The sequence below is a fragment of the Callorhinus ursinus genome, unplaced genomic scaffold (genome assembly GCF_003265705.2).
Source record: "Callorhinus ursinus isolate GAN/ISIS: 27379988/994484 unplaced genomic scaffold, GSC_fseal_2.0 scaffold11, whole genome shotgun sequence".
NCBI classification, from domain to species: domain Eukaryota; kingdom Metazoa; phylum Chordata; class Mammalia; order Carnivora; family Otariidae; genus Callorhinus; species Callorhinus ursinus.
In genome coordinates, this window is record NW_027397073.1 from 53,114,178 (window position 1) to 53,141,898 (window position 27,721).

The window sequence follows — 27,721 nt, forward strand, 5'->3', positions numbered from 1 at the left end:
TTCCCCAGCTCACGTGTGCTCTCTTTCCCTCTGAAATAAATAAATAAATCTTAAAAAAAAATAAAGAGGGCATTGCCTGAGAAGAGACAATGATTAAGGGAGAAGCATAGGGCATGGCAGGAACGGAAGGGATGGCAGGGTAAGGGAGCCTCTAGAAGACACCAAGAAGGAATGGCATGATGTTTAGGAGAGAGAAGAGTATCACTTAAGCCAACAGAAGAGTTTCAAGATCATGGTCAACAGTGTAAAATATTAGGTCAAAAAAGATGAGAACTCAGAAATGTCCCTTGCCTGTAGCATTTGGGAAGACACGAGTGATCTCAAGAGTGATGAGGATTAAAGAGTTAATGACAAATACAAAAGAGGTGACATACAGTGTCACACTGAGAAACAAATAGGTTTGAATGAATAAAAAACAATAAGAAGGAAATATCAGAATTTAGGTACCATACTAAGGTAATAGGCAATAATATTTTTACTTGTCAGAAGCTGTACTTTGGAAACTATTATAAGCAGTAAGTATAGTACATAAGTTATTTCAGAGTCAAAGAAGATTCTTTTAGCCCAAATATAAGGCAAATGTTGATAAGTCTCTCATGGCTTTTAAATGCTTACTAAGTATGGTTTGTTTTTAGTTTGGGAAAAATGCCTCAAATGATATGTTAGAATCAGCAGAAAAATTTAAAATTCTAACTCTCCAAAGAGATTTTAGAATGAACTTCCTTCTCTTTGTTTAGTGGTAGAGCAAACAGGTGCCTGGATGAAGGATGCCACTTCTCTGTATGGACAGTTTCAAAATCTCCCCGAGTCTTTGTTTCTCTAGTCTCTAAAATGAGGACATTGGAATAGATTGTGATTATTATCTAGCTGCTTTAGAGAACGCAGGAGGCAGACACTAGATTTAACTGAAGGAAGTGCATTTGCTTGCATTTCTTTTAAATGCGATGTGTCCACGACCGAATTTGGAAAGGGCGTCTGGGGAAAAAAGAGGGATCGCGAATCGGGCATGAATTTCTGGCATTTGGGAGGTGAGCAACTTTTCCTCCGGAGGACTCATTGTGAGGGTATTTGGCGGGGCTTCAACATCTGTCACTGGGGGCTGGTAGATATATGTGCTTCTCAAGGAGGCCCCTGAACTTGCTTTCAGCATGAGATAAATCACTGTCACTTTGCAGACAGGCATAGACAAACATGGAAGCTACATTTGCCTCATTAAAACAAAAGAACCAACCAGGCTCCTGCAGATGTGGTTTCTGCCTCTTAGAAATGACAGACTCAATTAGTGCAGGTCCACCTCCATGGTCTGCCGTGGGCATGGCTTTTGGGCTGAGGCAATAAAGACCTGTCAACGATGATGATGTTTCTGGAGAATAGGTGGGGAATCAGTGGCAGCTCATCTGGATATGAAAAGTGATATCCCTTGGAAAAGGAGGGACAGGCATTGTAATAATATACTTGACAAGCACCTTATCTTCTAGCAACTTTGCAAGGCATGATGATAATTACTAATCAAAACTGGCTCGGTATAGCACCGTGGTACTCACTAGAAATCAGCATAGATGGGAAAACTGTGAAAAATAGCATTTTTCCTTATAATTTCATACACATTTGTTACTACAACAGGCTCAGAAAAACACAAAGTGGCTCATAAGAGCAGTGGGCTATGGACTCCCTAATTTTGGCTTGAATCCAGAGCTGTCAAATTTAGTCTGTGTTTCACGATTCCATTTATTGAAACAAGGTGATATATGTGTGTGCATACTTGTGTGTGAAGTGGGAGGTGGTGGTGGATATTAATAGAAACCTTAAAACTTATTCGTGCACAAACACATAGACAATTGACATAGGTGTCAATGATACTCATTATGTAATATCCGGTATTATACATAAATGGCCATGTATCTTATATGGATTAAAATCTATTTTCCTAGAAAGTATAACAATCTCAGCATTTTAAGGCCTATTGCTCAGGGTGAGCAATTAAAATGAAGCACAATTAAAATGGAAACAGGCAATTTATCATTTTTAATGGCAAAGCAATGTGTCAGTTCCTAACTGCTCCCTCTTACCTCTGCACAGAGGACCCTCCACCGTTAGCCAGCTAGAGCTCCAACTCAACCCATATCCAACATGGTGGTATCTTATCCCAGGAGCCCATGCCCCAGCTACACGACGGGCTGGCCCCGGGTACGGACAGGTCTGCAGAGCAGCAATCTTCTTCCCTTAGCTGAGCTGTATGTACCTAGGACATTAAGACGGGACGTTCCTTTTTGTTTTTTTTAAAGATTTTATTTATTTATTTGAGAGAGCAAAAGTAGGGGAAGGGGCAGAGGGAGAGGGAGAAACAGGCTCCCCCCTGAGCAGGGAGCCTGATGTGGGGCTCGATCCCAGGACCCTGAGATCATGACCTGAGCTGAAGGCAGACGCTTAACTAACTGAATGAGCCCCCGAAGCATCCCTACAATGGGACACTCTGCCTTGGTGTCATACTGATCTCTTTGATGAAGATTCTGACCTCTCACCTCCCTCCTCTCACCCCCTTCCACCTTGGAAGTGGGATGCTGAGCTCTGTAACTCATTTGCTGGCCCAGCATCCACTGCAGACCCGAAGGGTCAGGGTGATGCCAGTGACCTGACAGCGTGTGTCACCCCTGCTTGCAATTGCTCCTGCCACACCTCAGCATGCAGACTGGATTCCGTGGCTCTGGTGGCAGCCCAGATTGGGCCTGAGTTAGCTGAACTGCTCGGACGATGTACTGGATGCAGCTGATGCACTTCCCAGGTGACCCTTTGGCCTCAGCTCCCAGGAAACCAACCACTGGGCCTGTGGACACTCAGGCTTCCTTACTGGGTGATTGGAGGGGCCAAATATTGCAACTCAGAGGTGTGGCCCATGTGGAGCCTGGGTGGCTCAGTCAGTTAAGCGTTTGCCTTGGGCTCAGATCATGATCTCAGGGTCCTGGAATCGAGCTCTGCGCGGGGATCCATGTTCAGTGCGGAGTCTGTTTCTCCCTCTCTGCCACCCATTTGTGCTCTCTTACTCTCTCAAACAAATAAAAATAAAATCTTAAAAAAAAAAGTGTGGCCCAGTTAATACTCTGTGGAGCATGTTTTGACCAATGAGAGACCAGAACTGGAAGGAAGTAGCAGACAAACTGCTTGCCTTTCTCTCTCTGATGGACTGTTCCGGCATGAGGGGGTTCCATATTGCCTCCCCAGAGAGGTAACCACATAAGCAGTTAGGTTTTCCCACACAGCTCTGGCCAGCCTGGTACTGTCTCACGTTGTGTTTGCTTTGCCTTGTTGCCAGCTTCACACCTCCTTCCCTCCATGGAGCTCATGGAAGCATTACCTCAGGTTCCATTTCTGGGGGACTGGGTTAAGACAGACAATGTGATTTAGTCAGCAAGATGGCCTTGCAGAAGGACCAGCTGACTTAGGCTTGACTCTACACATTTGGAACTTCTCTGATCCCTGCTGCTCTATGGTGGAGGTTCCAGCCTGTCTCACACCTGTGGCCAGGTGGGTTATGCTAAAAATGGGCAGATTCTTAGATATATTGATAATTGTTCTGCGAGGTCACGTTCTGTGGGGCCTGGACTAAGAAGCATAGGTTTTGGCTTGATATTTCTAATTTTTAGCATCCCCAAACAGAATAGGTCCTCTTAGGAGTGGTAAGTTGGTGGCACCCTTGTAGAGGAGATTAACCTTGGGTTAGTGACTGAGCTTGGGAAAAGAGTAAGAAAAAGTGATGCACAGCCTTGATTTTGCATGAGGACCTTTTTTGTAAGAAATTATTACAGCATTTATAATTTTCTTAAATAACTATTGGTTCATGTTTTTAAAAGTTGCTGTGTTTTTCCTATATACTCTGTGGGCAGTTTTGTGAAAGAAAGGCATTAAGGAAACCCCATTAAAACCCTATTTGGGGAGGGCATCTGGGTGGCACAGTCGTTTAAGCATCAGATTCTTGGTTTTGGCTCAGGTCATGATCTCATGGTTGTCGGATCGAGCCCCATGTCAGACTCTGCGCTCGGCGAGGAGTCTCCTTGAGGATTCTCTCTTCTTCCTTCTGCCCCTCCCTGCCATACTCCCTCTCTCTCTCTCTCTCAAATAAATAAATAAATAAATAAATAAATCTTTAAAAAAAAACGCTCTTTGGGGACTGTCCCCACTCTTTGCTAGCAGTGGGGATCTTTGGCTCCACATGCCTCCTGTGGGCTTCGAGGAGTCCCTGGTACTGCAGGTAGGATACCCAATGGGAGGCACTTCTCATTCATCATCTCCCCTGGCCTAAGTCACAGCATGGTGCAGGGCCTTTCACAAGGATGCCCAGTAAATGTCTTTTTGGATTTCTGATTGGTTTTATACACTTAATATGCAGAAAAAAGCTCCTTCCATCCTTTCCTCCCACATCTGCTCTTCTCACCTTGCCCCTCCACCCCAAGGCCAGAACTCTTGCCTCGGCTCTTTCTTCAGATCCCTGTCTGATCCCCATCCGATTCCTATCTGATCCCCACTGGCTCTGCCTTCAGAAGAGATACAGCGTCTATCCACTGCCTCCTGATGCTGCCACCTATCCAAGCCCTTGTGACCCACGCTCTGGAATACTGCCATCACTTTCCTCTGCTTCCATACCTTGCTCCCCTTTAGTTTCTTCTAAAAAAAAAAAAAAACAGCCAGGGAAAGTCTCGGAAAAGGCCATTCTTCTGAAAGCCTTCTAATATCTCCCCATCTCCCCCATCTCCCTCCCTCCTGCTTTTCTCTTCTTAAATATTTCTCTTCAAATATCTCCCCATCTCCCTCCCCATCTCCCTCAATAAAGTCCAAAGCGACGTTCAGGCCTGTCATCAGTCTGGCTCCATTCCCTTTGGGACCCGTCACCCTGCTGGCCACAGAGGCCCTCGTGCTATGCCTCAAACACACCAGGTGCACCCCAGGGACTTTGCGCCTACTGCTCCCTGCCTCAATCCTTCTCCCTTGGACAGCTGTAGACCTTACTCCCAAATATCTCTTCCCAGGGTGGCCTTCCAGGGTCACTCTGTCTGAAAGGCACCTCCCCTGCTTAATTTTTTCCTTCCCAACACTTATCCCCATCTGACCTGCCCTGTACTTATCTATGTTACTTATTTTTGTCTACCCTGCTAGAATACAAGCTCCATGGGGTTATTATCTATGTTGCTTCCTGCAGTATCCACAGCACCTAGAAGAGTGTCTGACATCCAGCAAGTATTAAGTACTTGTTGAATAAATGAATAAATGAACAAACAAAGATATCCCACACATTGGAATGTTTCACTCCTAACCGTACACATCTCTTCCTTTCTCCCTTGAATGGTGGGGTATGGGTGGCTGAGTCCCAGGTGGCCTATTATTACTGCCTGCCCTCATACCCGCCCCTCTCTGGCTCCTCCTTTAATCCTTTTCTAACCATGACAGCACAGGAGGCAGCTCAGGGACCAGCAATAAGACAGGACATAACATATAAATAAGAGACTCCGAGTAGTTGACAACATGCATTATTGCGATATATGTTTGAAGCCCATTTCAATTATAGGCACTGGTATGTTTTCTCTGACTTCAGAACCCTCCATGTTAAAAACTGTGCTCCTGGGGTGCCTGGGTGGCTCAGTCATTAAGCATCTGCCTTCGGCTCAGGTCATGATCCCAGGGTCCTGGGATCAAGCCCCACATCGGGCTCCCTGCTCAGTGGGAAGCCTGCTTCTCCCTCTCCCACCATCCCTTCTTGTGTTCCTGCTCTTCCTAACTCTCTCTCTCTGTCAAATAAATAAATTAGAAAAAATAAAAAAACAAAACAAAACCAAAAACTGTGCTCCTAACACCTTACTGAACATGACTATGGCAATGGGAAGTGATGCCTAAAGAGGAGCCCACGAGTAATCAACCCAGGATGTTCCCCATTTGGCACTTCCACTAGGTTGAATGTAGAAGGTTCTGCTATGTGTGAAGAGAGCTTCTCACACTTGGGGATTTTGTGTGGGGCAGGAAAGGCTCACCTAGAACAATGGGGTGGAATCATGCGCATGGGCTCCCGCGTGGCATGCTTTGGCTGGCTGCCTCCTGGAGGGCAGATTGCAAAAGTTGGCAGGGATGCCACATAATTATCAAGGTAACTGCGTAGCTGTGAGCTACCATCCAACATATCCAGCAACAGAGGAAGCTCTGCCAATTCTGAGCACACAGGATCTGGCTAATTTGATAACATATGGTGGAGAGAAAGTGCGTCACTAGTTTCTTCTCCCACCACGGCTGTCTTCTTCAAAGTTGCTGTCGCCTTGGGTCCCACTGGGAGGCTTGTACGTTTGTTCCTTGGGATGGAATAATGCGTCTTGGAGAAGACAGAATATCTTAGAGACTGTAGAATGATCCAATGAAAACTTCTTTGTTGGTAAGGAGGAAGTAACTTCAGCCAACTTCATTCCTCATGAGTTACCCACTTATTTCTGAATTGTCACCCTTAACACTCTTTGGACATGATATAACTTTCCTGGATCAGGAGGATCATGGAGCTACTTATGGAGTGTCCTAAGGTACAGGGAAGCTGGATGTCATGAGAAACTCGGAAGAAGTCCCCAATCCCTTGAAACAGATGGGGATTTTCTTATTGGGGGCAAAGTTAGATATCTTTAAAAAATATTTTCACCCTTATTTTTACCCCTTAGAGTTGCATGGCCTGTTGAATGCAAATTACCCAAAATAACACACACATTCTCTTTGTACATACCAAACAAAACCCACAACAAAACTCATTATTCTTTCATTATATGATCTCTTTAGGCCTGTAGCAATGCTAAAAGGCTGAACAAGTGGAATGAGCAGGGCTACAGGACTTGGTCAAGGATAGAGAGACCTCATCTGATGATAAAAGGGTTAACATGATTAAGGAGGTAAGACTCATGGGCTATTGGGCTATTGCCAGTTGGCAGCTGGGTTTCCCCAGCAACCTCAGGCAAATACCATCACTGAGGTTGACTACTGATGTCCTCCCTTTGCATCTGTCCTGGGTTCTAGGGTAGAGATAGAGAGAGGTAAGTTAATTTGTGATTAAGATAGGCGCAGCACTTAGAACTCTAGACTCAAAGTTGTCTTGGGAACTTATTCATAGTGAAGATTTGGAGGAAACAATGCTTTTCTCTTCTTAAAAATTCTGTCCCTTACTTGTTTCTCATTGACATTTAATATTTTAGAAAATTTCCTGGCTGAAGAGTAAGAAGACCTGAGCTAAGCCCCAGTTCTGCTCATGACCTGTAAGTGGTGGAGTAGATTCTCCTTGCAGAAGGGAGGCTGTTTAATGATCAAATTAGATCATAAATAACAAACTTTTAAACTATAGAAACTATATAAGAATGAAATACTCTTATAGTTACTGTATAAGAAAAATGTTTCTAATAGTTATGACACTCCACTGAAAGGATTTGGGTAGTGTGTTCTCTTGAGGAGCCTAGAAGAGAGAAAAGGTGACTGAGTGACAATCCATCCAGGAGATCCTGGGAAGAGACCAAAATAGGTCACCTGAGCTTGGTATGGATATGGTATGGACCTGTCAGTCACAAACTCTCAGCCACTAAGCTAAGAACTGAAGTCACCTTGGAAATGGGAGTGGGTGGGTTCTCATCATGCTGTTCAAGCAAATTCTAGCCACAGGTGCTTTGTTGGTAAAAATAATCACCAGAATTCATTTTTAATAATTAAAAAATGCATTTCCCAGTAGTTTCTTCCTCCAGTGGTGCAACAGCACAGTTTCTTTAACTATTGTCCTCAGAGGCAGACAATGAATCTACCTGACAATATAGATCAGAGGATGAAAATATGAACATTAAGAGAAGAAAGAAAGTTGTTTTTTTTACTATTAAAGGCTAGTGAGCTTGGAAACAGGACATTCCTAACATTTTTAGTGGTAGATCAGGTAGGTTGTCCCGTAAACTATCAGAGGGGTGGGTTTCACCCAGGTTGGTCAAGTGAGTCAAGGAATCTGTGCATCATGAGGTACTAAGCCAAAGGATCTGATCCACTGTAATCCCTACTCCTCAAACACTGATTTTTTGGAAACCCAGGCAAAGATATTCATTTAGAACAATAAGTAAAACACTTAACTTCACCAAACCATGGATCAGTCTCAGCTACCTGCCAGTGAAATCTTCCAACAGAGGAGATGCATCAGTGAGAAGTGGGTAAAGGACAGAGACAGGATTTCCAGGGAAGGCATATATGTTCTCAGCCATATAGGTCTACATGGGGAGGGCTTGGTAGAAGCAGATTGCTCCTTCAGCCAAGGAGCCTTCAGGTCAGTCGGGGAAGTACCTTCCATTTGGAGCCTGAGACCAGGGATGAGCCTACAGGGATCAAAGACCAGGGGCAGATACAAAATAGAAGAAAAATATAGTCCAGGACCGACTTGGAAGGAGGAAGAATCTCACAGAGCCGGCCAGGGTCTACATAATTGGCTTGGCACATTGCACATGTATGAGTAATCTATTCTCTGTAAATGTATCTGTTTTTATGGTTTTCCAGTTGTTTTTTTTCCTTCTAGGTTGGTTTGTTTTTTTATTTTTAAGTAAAATTTGTATCTTGTGCATAAGAAACACTAAAGACATGCTTACTGAATAAAACATCTCAGATAAGGTGCTTAATATTTGTTAGCTCATTGAATTCTCACAATATTTATTTAATTATGAATAATCAGAACTATTTTAAAAATGAGAACCCCCTCTGCACAAAACCCCACAAAGCAACAACAAAGGCCATGCCTTGAGAAGTTAAGTAACTTGTCTAAGGTTGCAAAGTGGTAAAGTCCAGATCTGTCCTCAGAGCTGCCTTTTCTTTTCTCTTTTCTTTCCTTTTCCTTTCATTTTTTTTAAAGATTTTATTTATTTATTTGAGAGAGAGAGTGAGAGAGCACAGGTGAGGGAGCTGCAGAAGGAGAGGGAAAAGCAGGCTCCCCGCTGAGCAGGGAGCCCCACACAGGACTCAATCCCAGGACCCTGAGATCATGACCTGAGCCTAAGGCAGCCGCTTAACCAACTGAGCCACTCAGGCACCCCAAGAGCTGCCTTTTCTTATTACTTTGGGCTGCCTCAACATCAGCAACTCTGTGATCTGACTATCATGGTAGGGCGCTTGAGGAGTGGGCACTGTGATGACGGGAAAGGGAAGGAGGTGGGGGGTGGGGGCGGTGGCCAAGTGTGCTGTCCCTGCTGGGGTGTCTTCACTGCATTTCTCTGGTTCCTGAGATTGTTCCATCTCTCACAGTGTTGAGGGCGGCCAGCAGACTCAAACGGCAATGTTATATTTTCATTATTTTATCATGTCATTTAAAAAGTAGTGTTTTTTTTTTTCTTTTCTTTTCTTTTTTAATTTATTCATGAGAGACAGAGAGAGACAGAGAGAGACAGAGAGAGAGAGAGGCAGAGGGAGAAGCAGGCTCCCAAGGAGCAGGGAGCCCGATGCGGGACCCGATCCCAGGACTCTGGGATCATGACCTGAGCTGAAGGCAGACGCTTAACCATCTGAGCCACCCAGGCACCCAGGTTTTTTTTTTTTTTTTTTCTTTAAATAAAGGAGAACAGGGGTGCCTGGTTGGCTCAGTTGGTTAAACGTCCACCTCTTGATTTTGGTTCAGGTCATGATCTCAGGGTGGTGAGATCGAGGCCCCCCCCCCTTCAAAGTTGGGCTCTGTGCTCAGCAGGGAGTCTGCTTATCTCCCTCTCCCTTTCCCTCTGCCTCTCCCCCTGCTCTCATTCTCTCTCTCTCAAATAAATATATAAATCTTTAAAGAAAACTAAAGGAGAACAAAAACCATTATTAATATATTTAAATTGTCATTTAGCTATAATGTAGTTACCATCAGCGTACAGGAAATGATCATAAGAACCAGACAGAGGCTCACCAACCTGTTTTCCACAATGCTTAGCTCAGCTACTTAAAGCGTGGGTGGTTGCCATAGTAACTTCTTAAATAAACTCAGGGACAGTCCAGGGGGGTCAAGCAGCATAGGCTTCTAATGGATTTACCTTATTTTGGGAAAACAAAATGAGAAAACCTAAGATTTTTTCCCCCCCAAGGGTCACTTTTCCTTCCTGCTAATACTAAGACTTTCCTTTACCTAAGATGATTGCTTTTTTGCTTGTTCTTTTCTTTTTTTCCCCATGACAGCCAGGGAAAGAAAAATAGGAAGATTTTAATCTGTTTTCTAAACAGCTTAGCTGATCTCAAAATATTCAAAAAGGAAAATAACCTGGAAGTTTCTGGCTATTAATCAAATACCACCATGACTGTAAGTCACAAAAACAAACAAACAAAAATTCACTTATTTTTACAATGGCCCCTTGGATTGTTTTTGCAATGGTAGATTGTTTATATTCACCTTCTGAGTGGCATAGTCTTAGAACCCAGTCCTGCCTGCAAGGAATTGAAAAGGCAGCCTTTGTGATTATATTCTTTGATTTTGATGGCTGGGAACATTTCATTTTACATAATGCTTTTTGTTTGTCTTCATTCTCTTCTAATGATCAAGTGCTTTGAGATCCTAAGCCTTCAAGTTTATGGAAATTACTTTAAAATTCTTACTCATTCCTGCCCTCTTACCAAAGAGTTAGAATCTAATGATCATTTTGCTTTGTTGTAAATATCTCTTTTTCTTAAAACTAAGCCTTTTTGCCTTCTTTGGCTTTGCATAAAGAATATTCTCCATGCAAAAAGGGAAGCGGTTACCTGAGTTATTGTATACCCATACAATGGAATACTTTGCAGTTGTCAAGAAGAATTTCTTAAAAAACTAATCTACATGCACGTATATAAAACAATGTTTAAGAAATAATTTTAAGCAAAAAGGGCAAATTGCAGAACCATGCATATAAAGAAAGTATAGACATATGTTTATATAATGTCTGCATAGAGCATTTCTGAAAGGATACACAAAAACTGGTTAAAATTCTTACCTCTAAGGGGTAAAAAGGGATGGAGAGGGAGGAAGACTTTTACATATTATTAAAATACTCAGTGCTGTTGAAATTCTTACAAATATTTTTATAATAGTAAAAATGGAAATCTTCCCATTATTCCTAAACAGAAAAGAGATGTGTGTAGGCATAAAATCTGTTGTGGTGTAGAGTATTACCACAACATACAAGAGAAAACAACAAGGGACATGACCCATTCTTTGCTGACTTTTGATTTTTAGTATCTTTATCTTCTTAGCAGGCCTTTCTGGCATCATCCCAGTCTATACTTCTGTGCTTCGTGCCTGGATCAGTATGACTCTCCTTAGGCTCATTTACTTGATTGCACACTGTCTGCCTGTGTCTCTCACACCCAGAGGCAGTGTAGAATAGTGGTTAATGGTATGGGCTCTGGATTTAAATCCTGGCTATGGACATCTAGTTCTGTGACCTTTGGTAAGTCCATTAACCTCCTGTGTCTCAGTTTCCTCATTGTATAATTCAGGATAATAATAATTCCTGTCTTGAGGTACCATTAGAATTACTATATGTACTGGTGTGTTCGAAGTGCTTCTAGTTGTTAGTCATTATCCTTTGAGGTGATTTTTGTTGTTAAAATTAGCAACACAGGAATTAGGGGAAAAAAACCCCCAAAGAAACAAAAAGAAAAAAAAAATAGAGAGAAGCAGAAGACAGGGAAAAAAAATTACCCATAAACTCTCCTCACAAAGAGAATGACTTGTTAGAAAACATCGTTCCAGATGTAGATCCCCATGTAAATAATGTAGAACATTCTCTCATCTAGATGGGAGAAAAGTTCTCCTGTAATTGGCTTTTTTAAAATTCCATGCTATGTAGGCCATTGTTCTAAAACAACACTGACATTATTTTCTTCCTCTGTCATCAATGATTCCCTATCACTAACTGGATTCAAACAAAACGAATACTCTAATTTAAGGATCTTGCTTGTAAAAGTCTTCACTCTCTTTCCCTAGATAGTTTCCCATTTTTAAATACCCCTTCTCCTGCGTCAGTCAGCTTGGTTCCTTTATATTCAGACATATTCCCCCTACATTCCCCCTTCCCAGTCTCTTATCTCTGGGTAATCATTCAAATTCCAGGCTGAATCCCTTCTCTTTCATGAAGCTATCCCTTGCTGTTTCTATCGTAATAACTTTGTATTTTCTGAACAATTACAGCACTTTTAGTCTGAGGCAACATGCATAATGTTATTTTGAAACTTACAAATAATTATACACAATTGTTTTCTTCATTTTGGTGGCACTTAATCATATATGTGTAGTAGGAGACAGAGCTTTATCTTTCTCTTGTCTCCTTCAGGGAATGTAGCAGCTCGAAAACTTTGATTTCTCTGGAAAGAATTCTTAGTTGTAAGTGAGAAGACTTGGATCCTAAAATTTGTCAAATAGTTTAAGCAAGTCCCTGCTCTTCTCTGGGCCTCCACCTCCTCATTTGTAATATAACTGGGTTGGAATGATCTCTGAGGTTCCTCTTGGTTTTGCTTCTAAGATTTTCCTTTTGTCCTTTTTCTGAAGGATGGCTACATGAAGATACTGTGCAGTGGTATACAGGTAAATGCTTAAAAACTGGCTCTCTGAGAAGGAAAAAAAAATCTCTGATTTGTAGGGTCTATTGATTTCTGTGGTGTAAACAGTCCCATCTTGGCCAATGGCATTGGATTTGAGGAGAGGTGCACACCATTGGCTCTCACTGGCATACTGGACCAGCCAGTAATGCCGAGCGGTTTCTTTCAGTGATGAGGGCACAGAACGTGGCTATTTTATTTTATGTTAATTAGTTAATTAATTAATTTGTGGTCTTTTAATGTGGCTATTTTAATTCTTAGCTTCTCTTACTCTGAAACCCTGACATTACCTTTCCTCACTTCAAAGGAAGCAAGGGAAACAATACAAGAAAGCGGTTCTGTCTTGGCTTTTTAATTTCAGGCTCTCCAGACATGAGCTCTAGGATCAGCCCAGTCTCCTCAGGAGCCCAAACCCATAGCACAGCATCCATCTCTCTTAAAATCTGGCCCAGGGATGATGCTACCGAGGTGGTGGCAATTTCATATGCAGGTGGTAACCTGGATCTATGCCTAGAGCTCTCAGCTCTGCCTCTTCTGAGAAAGAGAAGTGGTCCAAAGAACTAAAAGAAGTTTCTGAGCTGGAAGCCTGGAACAATGTCCAGATGGTGAAGATAGTCTTACTTGGGGAAAAGTTCCCAGAGCTCCACGAGGCAGCAGAAGGATGAAAGTTAGAGTGGAAAGCAGATGGCTGGAGCCTAAGACCCAAGACCAAGCTGGGCTCTACCTCCTGAGGCTCATAACCATATGGAACCCTTGGCTTATTGGTTAAGTATTGGTAAAGATCAATTCTAAATTCCTTCTGAGACCATTGGGAGGATCAAATGAGATACATTGAAAATACTTGATAAATTATTACTTGTAATTTTTAGCTTGAAAAGTAGGCTTCAAAGAAAATTAAAATATTACTTATCAGGATAGATGATCAAATATATTTCTTCCTTGTTGGTTTATTTGGGTAGCAAATCAATTTGAAAGAATGCGAAGCATTAATGTGATTATTGCAGAGAATCCTTCTCCAATTTTAAAAGGACTAGTTAATGTTGGTCTTATAGCCTCTCCCCTCCTCCTAAGAGAAATAGAATGAACAGGGATTCCCCAGATGAACGAACAGAAATATGCTAAAGTGCAGAGTGGACGACAATATTCGGGATGGCTGCATAGGTATTTTTAACATGCTAATGTGTACCCGCCAGACTGAGCTCCTAGCCTCCAGGTGGGCTGGTGATGCCAAGTAGGGTTGAGAAGGAACAGGGAACTTTGCAGAGAACCACAGATTCAGAAGCACAGGGAGGGTAAAGAGTCTGAGCACAGACACAGGCAAAGGGTGACGGGCAGATATCAGATGGAAGTTCAACTCAACAGCTATGGGTTAAAGCCACTCTACAAAGCTACTGTTCAAGCCACCTGAGGCATATAGGGATTGTTTAGTAGTAAGTTAGCATTCATTCAGCACCTCCTTGGGGCTGACCCTGTGCCCAGTGCTCTGCAAACACTACTTCAGATAGCATTTGATGTGGGGACAGGGAAAATAGAAACATATGTAAGAAGGCTACAACTACCTTGAGAAAGGTTTGAAGACAGTGCCTCAGGAATTCTTAGGAGGAAGAAATAACAGCCAACAGGGAGAGGTTCCATTTGAGAGGAAGATTGAAAAGAATGAAGTTTTTTTTCCTACTCTTCTCCCCCATTACATTGTAAGTTCCATTATACTAGCAATCCTGATTACTAATGTATCCCAATGCTTAGCACACAGTAGGTGGCCAAAAATAATAATAATGATGGTAATAGCTAACATGTATGGTGTGCTTACCATGTGCTAGGCAGTGTTCAAAGTTTTTCACATATGTTACATTATTGAATCTTCACAATTACTCTTGAGATAGGAAATATTATCATCCCTTATAACTGATGAGAACATTGAGGCACAGAATGGTTAAATGATTTTCCCACCATGACACACCAAGAAGTGACAGAGCTCTGATTTGGAGCCCAGGTAATCTTCTCTCAGAGCCTGTGCTCTTTAGCAATATGCTGTAGTTAAGTCTTAATTGAATGAATAGATGAAGAGGAGATGGCTTTCCTGGGGGATAGGGTGGGGAACCACGTAAACAAAAACCATGAGGTACCATTATTGCTATTCACCAAATACACCGAGCTCTCCATTTTCTGGCCACATAGTAGAATTGCACTTCTCTGTCTCTCTGAAATTAGTGTGGTCATGCGGATGGTTTTAGCAATGAAACGTGAGCAAACATGACATGCATCATTTCCAGGAAACAGTGCTCAATTCACCACATTCCCTTTTTCTGATTTGGTGACCATGGAAGCACCTATTGACATATACCATCTGTCTTTCTGGGTATCTGAGTGACTGCAATGATCAGAGTCTCCTGACAATTCACAATGGACACATACTGTGAGCAAGAAATAAACTTTTAGATCTGGGGGTTGTTTATCAACAGAGCATAACCTAGTCTGGCCTAACTAGCACATAAATTAGTACCAGAAGTGGGGTACTCATGGAATAGCAACAACAAAATACCCTAAAATATATGGGTATAGCTTCAGGAATTGGTAGCAAACAACAAGTAATTATTAAAGGCTGGAAACATACTGATCTAAGTTATGCAGTGGTGAATCATTTGGGATACTGTTGTCTGCAACAACTTGGAAGGTAGATGATGTAATAACTGAACTCATAACTCTAGGGGAGGTAGTTGCAAAACACAATGTTAATAGCATGTGTTGGTTGCTGTTGGCAGCCTTCAACAAGGTATTATGCAGTTTGAAATAAATTCAGAAAGAATTGGTTAGGTTATATAAGGAGAGGCTAGACATTTGAAGACTTGAAGGGTTTGGAAGAAGCAACTGATTTCAACCCAATTTGTAAAAGGTAAACCTGAGAAGGTATGGTGAAAACTAGCACTGGTGGCAAGGTTCAAGTCAAGGATATGACTACCTCACCCTACTGTTCAAACCTTTGAATGGAGTCAAAATGATTTAGAATGAAGATGCAATTAGATAAATACTTTGATTAGACAAAAACTTTGATTAGACAAAATGATTCAGAGGGAAGCAGCTAATAAGTTGATAAGTATCTTAGAGGTATGGGGGTGGGAGGGCAAACAAATAGAACAAAGACGATCGTTTTATCTAGGAGTGTTCTATGAGTGTGATGACTTTTACAGGGAACTCATCAGAGTCCATAGATAAGAAGCTACAGTTGTGAGAGAGTTATACTGCTAAAAGAACCAAAAGCCTAAATTAAAAGATGTAGTAACAAGAGGAGTCCTAAAATGTCTCTTGGGGTCCAAGGAGCACACATTTCCAGATGTGTACTTTGGATATGGTCAAGGAGGGTAATAGAAATGGAAGACTCTTCCAGAGCAGGGACCTAGGAGACAGAACAGTGTACAAGGAAGTTGCTCCTAGGGAGCAGAATTGTAGCCTAATCAAAACACATTGCCTCCCCTAGGGTAGGGAGCCTGAACATCTTCCCCAGTAGGACTGAAGAATTGCTATGGACCAAAGACTACTGTTGTCTTCCATCTTCTTCTCTTTGAATGGAAGTCCTTATTGTGGATGTTTTGTCCTTGTTCCACCATAATAAATGGGGTGTGTAGGGGGCAGGTCATTTTCTGTGAGAGTTTGCAGGTCTCCAGGTGTGTAGAGGAGCCACATCTGAATCAGATGTAGATATGATAGTGTATTATTCGCTGCTCTACAGACTATCATTCATCACCCACACATCATAAACTTCGAGGTTTAGGATAGGACTAGGATTTGGGTTTTCTCCCTTTGATGGCGGTGATGGGGCATGAATATATTTTGCCTGCAGGAGAGGGAGAGAGCCAGATATTTGGTCTCAGAAGGATAGACTTCAGTAGTCATTAGTGCTGCTTGTCAAATACTGTTTTGTGTGTTCATGTCCTGGGCACATGGTAAGATTGCCTTCTCTGCCCTCTTTGAAGATAGACATTGCCATGCCACTAGCTTTTGCCTATGAAATGGGAATGGAGGTGATTTGTCTCACTTGAGGATGGAAGCATTAAGATGCTGTGTTCTTGTCCTGCCTTGGTGACTTTGGAAATCTTTGTTGATATAGAGTATTCACAACTTGGTCCCTGACTGATCACAGTGACCAGATCTCCCCATTGATGTCCCCAAGATGGACATGTAGCATGAGCAAGAAATACATTTTTGTCATTGGAAGCCTCTGTTATTTAGGAGTTGTTCTTTTACTCCTAGCATAATCTAACCTATCCTGACCAGCATGGGTCTGAAGCCAGCAAAGTAGATCCTAAGATCAATTAGTAGCTCAGTTTGATCAAAGCATAGAACATGTGTAAGGGAACAGCAGAAAGAAGATCTCCAACAAGAATGGAGTCTTACTGGGACACTCAATGCTGTTGAAGACTATGTTCAGAGACACAGTGGGATTCAGAGCTGATGTCTCAGTAACCTGGTAGAGTCTATAGAAGGAGTTATTGTAGAGACAAGCTTGTGGCAGCAGGAGAGATTGGTCCTTGTGATCATACAAATGAGGCGTGAAGCCCTAAAGCTTGAAGAGGTGAGAGTTTGAGCTGCAATGTTTCAAGACTGAATTTAGGAAAATGGTAACTCAGGTGACAGAAGGGGAAGAGTCAGGAAGAACAGTGATGTTCTCAGCGAGTCGTGGGTGCCTAGAAATCTCATCTTCCTGCATGCTTCACTTAAAAATACAGGATGAATATACACAATAAGAACATGGTATTGGTCTTCAGCTGAAATCTAGGCTCCACAGGTCGGGAAAATCTCACACAGAGATTCTGTTCAACTCCACCCAAGGCACCCAGCAGAATTATCAAGCTCTCAGAGAGACAGTTCAGGTTGTTTTCAAAAGTGCCTGGAGGGCACCTGGGTGGCTCAGTTGGTTAAGCGACTGCCTTCAGCTCAGGTCATGATCCTGGAGTCCCGGGATCAAGTCCTGCATCGGGCTCCCTGCTCAGCAGGGAGTCTGCTTCTCCCTCTGACCCTCCTCCCTCTCATGCTCTCTCTCTATCATTCTCTCTTTCTCAGTAAATAAATAAAAATCTTTAAAAAAAAGTGCCTGGAAAAATTTCTCTCTAACTTCCCAAATGAATTTATTCCATAATTAATAACTTTGCAATTAGAAGTTTCTCCTTGCAACTAACCTAAATCCTTGGGTTGTAGTTTTGATCTCATTTCCTCTTATTTATATACAGGAATGTCAATGGTTTTGCTATTCCATATGCATTCTCTGTAAAGGCACATTTATTTAGGACTCATACACATCCGGCCTCCAAAAAGGATTAGAGGCAGCTCCTAATATGTCTGCCTAGGCTTCCTTTAAAGTAGCTTTTCTCTTTCCTTCAGAGTGTGCTACCATCTGAGGGGCATGAGGAGGATTGCTTTAATGATATAAAATGAAAGCAAAACTAATAACATGGACTATGCTGACAACAGTAATCTGCGATGAAAAAAAGAAAAACACTCTCAAGTAAAGTGGATTTGTTCTGACCAGAAAAAATTCTGGACAAAATAGTAAACTTTAATACCTTCAGCCTCTGAATTTTAAGTTTACTTCTCTGTAGTGCCTTCTTCCACCATTCTTAGATTTTAGAGCACTATATATAGACTCGAGTCTATACTCTATATAGAGTATCTTTTAGGGTATATCTCTAAAAATATATGTATTTCTATATAAATATGTAGAAATAGAATGTCTATATAAAATATGTATGCCTATATAAAACATAGCTATCTATATACAATATAGATTTAAAAACAAAATATGTCTATATAAAAATATGTCTAAATAAAAACATATATATGTGTTTTCTAATTGACCATGGAAAACCAGATTTTAGTAAAGCATTTAATAAATTTATTGAAACCAAGTACAAATGTCTCCCACAGTACTTCAATATTAATGGTATTGAATAAATGAGTGAGTGATTACATGAATACCATTTCTGATTATAATCAGGGTGTTCTCTGTTACCTGGTTATCTGCGCTTTAATAATGAATGTAGATATTAAATTGAAGGCATGGTAGCCAGTAGACAGGCAATGTAAAAGAATTTTAAAGCTCTCTGCAAACACAAGTCTTCCTGGCAGGCTAGTGGGTAGCATTTCCAGTCAGTACCACCTGAGGGGACTGGGGAATCTTCATTTCCAGAACCCTCTTCAGGGGTTTTCCCCTGCTCACACTCTCCAGTTTTGGGAGCCTCGCCAGGTCCTGAGAAAACAGCTCAGGTTAAATACCATACAGCCACGGAACGGATACAGGGACAGGGTTTGTTATTACATAGTCCCAGTGCCTCCGAACCCAGGCTCCTAAGAGCTTATCACTTCTCCCTGTAACCCCCATCAGCCAACACCTCCTTTATCTCTGATCCATCGGTCTTTTGGTCCTTTCTTCATTCACCCCAGGGCAAGCCTGAGTCAAAACCTTCTCAAAGCCCTTCGTGTTTGAGCTGCCTGTGAGCCTGCTTGCACTTCTGGGCCAGGATGTACCTCACTGCAGCCTCTGACACCACTCCCCTCGCCCCCAGCCCCCAAATCTACTCTGCTTGCTCAGCTCTTTTCCTGGATGCTGCTTCTCAGGTGTCCACACCTGGGCGACCTTCCTTTTCTTCTCCGTGCTGACCCCTCTTATGTAGCTCCTCTCTGTGGTCTGGGGAAGCCCATCATGCCACCCAGCTTCTTTTTTTTTTTTTTTTTGTGACTATATTTTTTTAATTCAATTGCCACCCAGCTTCTTATCCTTTCTGCTTTCGACAGCTGGCCTCCAATCTTCCCTTTGACGGTTAGTTGACATATAACCTTGGACAAGTTATTTAATCTCCCTGAGATGTAGGTTCCTCATTTGTAAAGTGGAGAAAATCTCATTTTTAGAGTTATGATGATTAAAAAAAAAAAAAAAAAAGGAAGGTAGAGCCCTTAGCACTCAGTCAGGCATTTAGAACATTAAAACTTAAATCTCTCTTCAATGTTTTAAAATCTTCCTTTCTCTAAAATGTGTCTGAATTTCCTCTCATTCTTTCACCTCCTTCACAGATACAGAAGTAGTTCTTTCCTTTGGGGTCATGATCATTGTAGGGACAGGCCAATCTATGCAAGTTTCCTTACCAAACAGGCTTTTCTAGAAACAATTATATCACAAGAGACCAAGATATGGTACAGACTACAGTGCTCACACACATCCATCTCATTTGGAGGAGAGCACTCATACCCGAAAGAGGAATTGATTTTTCCTGAGCTGGGAATGGTGATCTGAGCTGAATATAACAGGCAATTTCTTGTACCAGTTACTGTTTTTGTTTTTCAACGAAGTTTATTTCTAGCAAGGGGCTGAAACATGTTTAGATAATTTCTCTATGAGCAAGTGAATGAGTTTTATTTTATTTTTTATCTTTTTTAAAGATTTATTTATTTATTTGAGAGAGAGAGAATGAGAGAGAGTACATGAGAGGGGGGAGGGTCAGAGGGAGAAGCAGGCTCCCTTACTGAGCAGGGAGCCCGATGTGGGACTCGATCTCGGGACTCCGGGATCATGACCGGAGCCGAAGGCAGTCGCTTAACCAACTGAGCCACCCAGGCGCCTGAGTTTTAGTTTTAAATGTTTTCCATTTGTTATCATTTTGGAAGCTGGGGGTGGGGGAGTTGGGAAGATAGAATGTAATAGAAGAAAGTACTGTGGTCGGGAAAAGATGGGAACCTATCTTGAGTTTATATCCCTGAATTATAGTTACAATATTGTAGTGTCGGGTTGCATTATTCTGTTCTCTCTTCCACTGTAAAGAGCATCTACTGTTATGTGTAAAATTATACTGAGGGTCAGGTAGGAGAGAAATGTCAAAGCATTTGGGGAAAACAGACAACAAAGGAAAACAAGACATTTCATACCACTTAGGACAAAGAGGGGATGTTATATGTGGCTACGTTCTTAAACATGGTTTATATCCTTAGGAAAAAGATTTTCAATGCTCTCATGTTCATATACCCCAGCTCCCCTTTTTCTGGGGAGAGAAGGAACTGAGGAACTGTAGGTGGGCAGGAGGAGCTTGTGGAGTGTGAGGAACTGGCAGAGGACACAGTATGTCTACAGAGGAAAAAGGGAGCAAGAAGTTTATACAAAGATAACCAAAAACAGAGACTCTAGCAAGAAGCTTGTTTTGGGTTCCTGATATAAAATTGATTTTCATTTAAATTTCCAGAATTAAAGTTGTAGGAGAGCACCCCATCTATCTCTTCTCAAATTATTTTATTTACCAATACTGCTCCTTCTGTCTTTAAACTGTGAGCTCCCAGATCTTCTGGGCTCATCCTTACAACTATATTCCGTAGGGCTGAAAGGTCTCTCAGAGACCATGTGGGTGAGAGGCAGGACCCCGTGGCATCACCAGTCAATGGGAAGTGGGGGCTGGAGAATTGTGTTGAGAAGAGTTCTGAAACCGGGTCTGTGTTCAGTGGGAAGCGTGCTGGGACCCGTTAATGCTGGGATTGGTTGATGCTGGTCTGCCACAGGCCTGGAAGTTGGGGTGCGGTGGGGGAGTTGTGATGGGAGTTATCTTAATGGTACCATCCATGCTAAGAGCCTAAGCCTCTCATTTCATTTGGGTGTGTGTTGGGGGGTAGGGCTGAGAGACATTAAACCAGTTGCCGAAGTCACACAGCTATTTAGTATTTCACAATATATGTTAAAAAAAAAAAGGGTTCAGGATCAGGAAAAGAATGAAGATTAAGAGGATTAGCCATCCTGAAAATGGAAAACTATCTACCTTCAAGACATTTAGGACTGAATATGAACCTTCTTGAAACCTTTTGTTAGATAGTTTATCAAAATTGCTAGGACCTCTATCTAACTTGTCACCCCCAAAGCCAAACATGCACAGAAGCCTGGAGCCCTCCTTGCCAATTTCAGAGGTCTATAATGTTAGAGCCTATTTCCTCCAGGAGAAAGTTTTTCTTAGTGTTTGGATGAAGGGATAAAGAAGTATGAAGAAATTTTAAAGTGTTATTTGCCTGGGATTAATGGATAGTTGAATTTAAATGCCAGCTCACTTTTTAAAAAGTTATTTCTACAGAATATTGGGAGGGAAAAGTCCAAGATGGGCTTTGGGCATAGTTTTAGCTAATCAGGGTTGTGGGTGGTAGTCTCAATGCTAGAATAAATAGCAAATCATAACAAATCCAACTAAGACTTAAATTCAGCAGAGCCAAGGTGTGGTGACAAGGGAATTCTGGCCCCTAAACCTCTCCTCAACTTGCCTGAGAATTCACTATTAAGCATCCAGAAGTTATTATTTGAAAATACTAATATTCTTGGGTGATAATTCATTTCAAGTTCATTGTTAGCTAATACCAAAGGAAGAAAGCAAAGCTAGTGGTGAGGTGAAGGGATATGTTACCTGCTGTGGAGGGAAACAAGGCAATGAAAGATATAATGGTTCTCAGTGAGTAGCTACAGGAATTTTGTGGCCCAAAGATGGAGTTCACTGTCTGAAGCCTCCTCAGGACTCTGGAATATTCAACTGACCTTAGGACATAATAACTAACCTTGAGTAGGTGACGTAAATAAACCCTCGAGATGCCTTTTAAAAATAGAAAAGAGAAAAACAATGTAAGAAAGTACAGGAGTGCTTTCTCTCCAACATTTCTGACAGAAGATAGGAGTTGAAAACCTCAAACAAAATGTTGCCCCAATCTCACTTGGCTAATTTTAGTTATCTTAGTTCATGGCTATGATTCATCCCTAAAGCTGTGAATTGCTGAGGAGGAAGGAGGAAAAAAAATTGACTTAAATGTCAAAGAAGTAAGAACAAAAATATAGTTTTCTTTTTTGGGGAACTAGAATTCCAGGATATGGGGATCTTTATTTTTTTCTCATGAGGGACTGAATGCTTCAAACTTCTAGAGAAATAATGGTCTTGAGTCAAAACATCATTAAGGAATAAAAGACAGCAGTGATTATAAGTCATGTCATGTTTGAATTTTTTGCCTCCATAGTATATTTCCCTTGTCTTCTTGTGTGCCTCTTTAAATACCATTAAACTAGAACTCACTAGGACTCATCTGTAGTTGAGTATGATGGAAGCGTAATACGTAGACTGTAGTGAGGAATGGAATCCCTAAACCAGGTCAAGGAGGAATGAATGGAGACAAACAGATCTATGGGAAATAAGCCTGGGGAATGGGATGGTGGGAAAGAGAATAAGGGCATATTTGAATGATGGTCAGATGCTGTCTTGCTTGCTAAAGAATAGAGACGGGTTGGTGAAATTCCTTCTTGAGTAAATAAAGAAGTTTCTCAATCTATTAGGGATCCCCCAATAAAGTGGTTGCCATTTTGAATTTCTGTAGGTTTGGAGGAAGAAAATAGTCACTAACTCAACTCAGCTCAGTGACTGTTTTCAGTGGCTGAAATAGCTGACCTTCTCTACCAATAGCTTAGCCACTATCCATGTTTGTCTTTTTCTTAAAACTCTTAAAAACTGCTGCTCTTAAAGCCTCGAAGCAGTCAAAGGAATATATGATGTTTGTAAAAATAGGGCCCGGAGCTTGAAAGGAAGATGATACTTTGTAGGAAGCAAAATGAAAAAGAAAGAGTTCTAATGACTTCAGAGCAGATCCCGCACAGCCCTGAAGCTGTGAGGAGACTAGCCCAAGGCATAATTGTGAGAGGTGATTTCTGCACCTACCCCTGTCCTCAGCCTCCGTAGAGCACTCCCCTCAGCTTTCTTGTGCTCCGCTCCTTTCTGTTCTCCTCATACCTGGGTATCACTGTGAGTAGTGGCAATCACTGTGTCTCATTACCCGAGACCTAACGTGTCATTCAGCCAATGTGACAAATGCATGCTGATAGATCAACTAACCGGATATGAAAGTGGAAGAAGGGACTCTGGAGGTTATGGAATCCCACTGCTTGTTGAGGAAACTGAGTTCTTGAAGGTCTAAGTGACTTTCTTGCCCAAAGCATTTCCTCTTTTGTGTCCTCGGGAGGATGTTAATTAACACCATGGCTGTGTCTGCTTATTATTGTCTCTAGTGGAGAGATATTTTAAAGTCCATAGAAGATATTTGCCAGAAGTTATCCTTGGCCACCCTCATTTTATTTTATTTTATTTTTTTAAAGATTTTACTTATTTATTTGAGAGAGAGAGAATGAGAGAGAGAGAGAGAGAGAGAGCACATGAGAGGGGGAAGGGTCAGAGGGAGAAGCAGACTCCCTGCTAAGCAGGGAGCCTGGTGCGGGACTCGATCCTGAGACTCCAGGATCATGACCTGAGCCGAAAGCAGTCGCTTAACCAACTGAGCCACCCAGGCGCCCCTGGCCACCCTCATTTTAAACCACCTTGGCAGACTGCCTTTATTACAAATCCAGTTTTTTTATTTTATTTTTTTTCAGAATGGATATATATTTAATTTTCTGAGCCTCTGTGAAGTGTGTCAAAGTACAACAAAAACCTATTTCTATTTTTCATATCCTTGATCCACTTTGACCTTGTGTAGCACTGTTATGGGTTGACTTACATTCCCCACATAGATAGATCAAAGCCCTAACTCCCAGTACCTGTGAACATGACCTTACTTGGAAAAAGGGGGTTTGCTGATTTCATCAAGTTAAGATGAGGTCATTAAGGGGGGGTTCTAATCCAATATGAGTGGTGTCATAAGACAGCTGTGGGAAGACCCAGATGGGAGAACGCCATGTGATGACAAAGGCAGAGACTGAAGTGCGGCTGCTGGAAGCCAAACAACGCCATGGATTACCAGCCACAACCGGAAGCTGGGAAGAGGCAGGAAGGATTGTCCTCAACAAGTTTCTCAAGGAGCGTGGCCCAGCTCATACCTGGATGTCAGACTTATAGCTTCCAGAATTGTGACATTACAGGAGTGTGTTGTTTCAAGCTACTCAGTTTGTGGGACTTTGGTATGCAGCCCTAGAAAAGAAATACCTGCAGTAATGAAGGCAAAGAGGAAGGGCAACTGGAAGCCAAAGGAAAGAAAGAAGAGCGCCTTTGTTGGGTTGGTTCACTAATGCCATTGGTATTAATTTTTAATTGAAACGATCTGGAGAGGGCCCACATGATTCCCTGAAAAAAAATTTGTGAGGGGACTCCCTCTGTCCACTTATTTAAGATATAGTGCATTTTGCTATTTAAATGTTTCCATCGTAAAATAATCCACTGTTTTTCAGTGTTCTCTGTTAATAATCTAGTTTCTTTTCCTTAGCCTGACAGCTTTGGCCTTTTTCTATTTTATTTTGTTTTTTAATATTTTATTTTGTGGCATAACATGAATACATGAATAGTAGTATGTATTTCCTCAAAATATGGGAAAAGGCACTTAAAAATACGAATTACCCATATTTTTCAAATGATGATTCAAGCCCTGATATATTCCAAGGTTCTGATTTACTCTCCATAAGTAATATTAAAAATTTAATCAGGTCTTGTTTAAAATAATCAATTTCAGTAGTTTCTTTTGTAGTGCTGTTCTCTATTTACAAATAGCACAAATGGAGGTAAGGACTACGTATAATTATATTTTTCAAAACCCCAAATCGTTTTTTTTAAAGATTTTATTTTTAAGTAATCTCCACACTCAATGTGAGGCTCAAATTTATAACCTTAAGATTAAGAGTCACATGCTCCACTGACTGAGCCAGTCAGGAGCACCCCAAAACCATTTTTAAGGTCTTATAAATTATATGTATTTAGTGTCCAAATTAAAAACCTTTATCAAGAACCTTCACATATGACCCAATTTTTAAGCCTAGCCACTTTCTATAAGCCTCTCCAAGATCATCTGCTCTATTATATTACTCAATTATCTGAAAAATTCAAGGGTCTTATAAGGAAGAGTTGACCTGCAGATTTAGTGGTTAAGAAAACATCCAAGAGTTGAGAGACATAGACCTTCTCATTGACCAGGGGCCTTAATTCATTTCAGAAGCCATTCTGGATTGTTTCAAACTCTTCTTCTTGGGTTTTGGGGTTCAGTTTATGATTTCTGCAGAACACACCTGGATGCCCGTGTCTTTGAAGGCACTGGATACACAAGTCAGACACCAGGTCAAAATCAGTAGGCCATTCAGTGCATTGCACTGCTCCATCTGTAGGGTGGACTCTGCCTTGGTTACTCTAGGAGTCACACCATCTGCTTCTAGGTGCTAAAACAAGGAGCTGGACTACCAGACGTAGAGCATTGGAAACACTTACTTGAGTGTGGTGAGTTCTGTAAGGGATGGCTGAGTAGCCTTGAGATAGCTTTCTCTTCGTGCAGCCACTTTGGGAGAAGGCTTGGGACTCGTGTCGGAGTCACCACTGTCTTCATCTCCCATGGCCTTGATGTAGCTGCCACTCCGCATTCTCCGGCATGGAATTTCGTCGTCTTTACCTCGAGGGGTGTACCCTGTCCAGTCATCCTGAGGAACCTATTCACAGAGAAAACAGATAATTCATTTTTAATAAAATCCTACACTTTGCTTTCCTTTTTTCCCCCCTTTTTTTGGTATGACCCTGAATGTGGGTAATAGAAATTATCTAAAACTTCAGACGTTCATTTCTCAATAATGGTGTTTTACTGTAATAATTGGTTTGAAAACATTTTAATCCATGCAAATCCACATCCTAATCTTTAAAACATCCTGTGTCTTAGGAAAAATTAAAACCATTGGCTTTGATTTACTTCTCATTTTTCTCATGCTAACAAGAATAAGAATTCCAAGAAATAATTCCAATAAGAATGCCATTGGAAAGGAGAACAGTTTTATTTGAACTTTTCAATTATTTGTTTTCAACTGTCATTTAGAACTTAAGAATCTTTCAGTTTTATCTCCACCTTCCTCACACCTCCCAACTCTACTGTCTTGTATTGAATCTCTCTTCTTCCTAAACCAGCTACATTGACTTCCCAATAACCTATTCTTTCTGAACCCCTCTTAATTTGAATTCAGCCTCCATAGATCTGCTTAAAGCAGTCTTTAAAGGTTTCCAATGATCTCATGAAAGCTAGTGGCCTTTTCTTAATTTACATTTTCCTTGGCCTCTGAATACACACACACACACACACACACACCCACACACCCACACACACACACACACACCCAACCCCTGAAGAGTTTCTTTACTTACCTGGTGGAGCTACTTATCTGAATTGTTCTTTTTCCACTTGCTTTGCTGGATCCTATTCTAAGTCCCCACTTGGAGGTACCACATAAGATAATGTTCTTAGTACACTGCTCCTTTTTTTTCTACAGTCATTTCCTTTGAATCCAGCAGAGCACTACACTATGCTCTAGAGGGCTTCTTTATGACTTTCTCTTCAGTTCCACTTAGATTTTCCACTTCAACATGGACTCAACCTAGGATCTTATTATTCCTCCATTTAGTAAAAGAAATGCATAATGACCACTCTTTTTATCGATTAAGAAGCAACAAACAGTCCATGGTGCATAGAGCACTGCATAGGGCTTAATGAAAAGAAACCAGAAAACAAAGGAGGCTGGTTTTTGCCCTTAACATGCTTTAACAGCAATGAGAAGACAGAGCATAAACACATTTGGGAACAGTTCCAGATCAACCCATCAGCAAGTTTAAGATAGGGTGCCATAAATGGAACATGCACCGAAGAGAGACTAGAAGTAGGAGCTATCAGTAATGGTGTTGGGGAAGGAGTAGCCATGAGGGGCTCCTGGGAACTGGCCAAGTTTCATTGAGAAGGTAAACAGGTATTTAATATTTTGATGCTAACCACTTATTGATTATCCATCAAATAATACATTCTTTCTTATTAACATTTAACTATGCTAAGGGTTTTGCTTACAGTATCTTTTTTTATCAACGTAACAACTCTGCATAATTTTTCTTTGTATTTCTCAGATGAGAAACAAGAACTCAGAGAACTTAAGGAATGTGCCAAAGAACACACAAGTAATAAAAGAACACATAACGGCACTGGCATTCAAAGCATTTTGGTTTGACTCCAAAGACTAGAATTTACTTAACCTAAATTTTATGGTTAATAATATATGAATTTTAACTCTGAAGGGTTCATAAAGTTGTCCACAATGACACCTACACATATTAGACACAGGTTTCTAAATGTTATAGGTTCTAGGAAGTAAGAATAGATGTCCCACTAAAAC

The 27,721-nt window shown here is 41.4% G+C and overlaps 1 protein-coding gene across 15 annotated transcripts in view; it reads right to left on the reverse strand.

The window, feature by feature from the left end:
* Positions 1 to 27,721, reverse strand: part of DLGAP1 (DLG associated protein 1) — a 942,912-nt gene that overhangs the window by 221,132 nt on the left and 694,059 nt on the right. For all 15 annotated transcript variants that reach the window (XM_073898465.1, XM_073898467.1, XM_025886688.2 and 12 more), the window contains one exon: positions 25,794 to 26,008. In XM_073898465.1, coding sequence (XP_073754566.1) covers positions 25,794 to 26,008 — 215 coding nt within the window. The remainder of the gene's footprint in view (positions 1 to 25,793; positions 26,009 to 27,721) is intronic.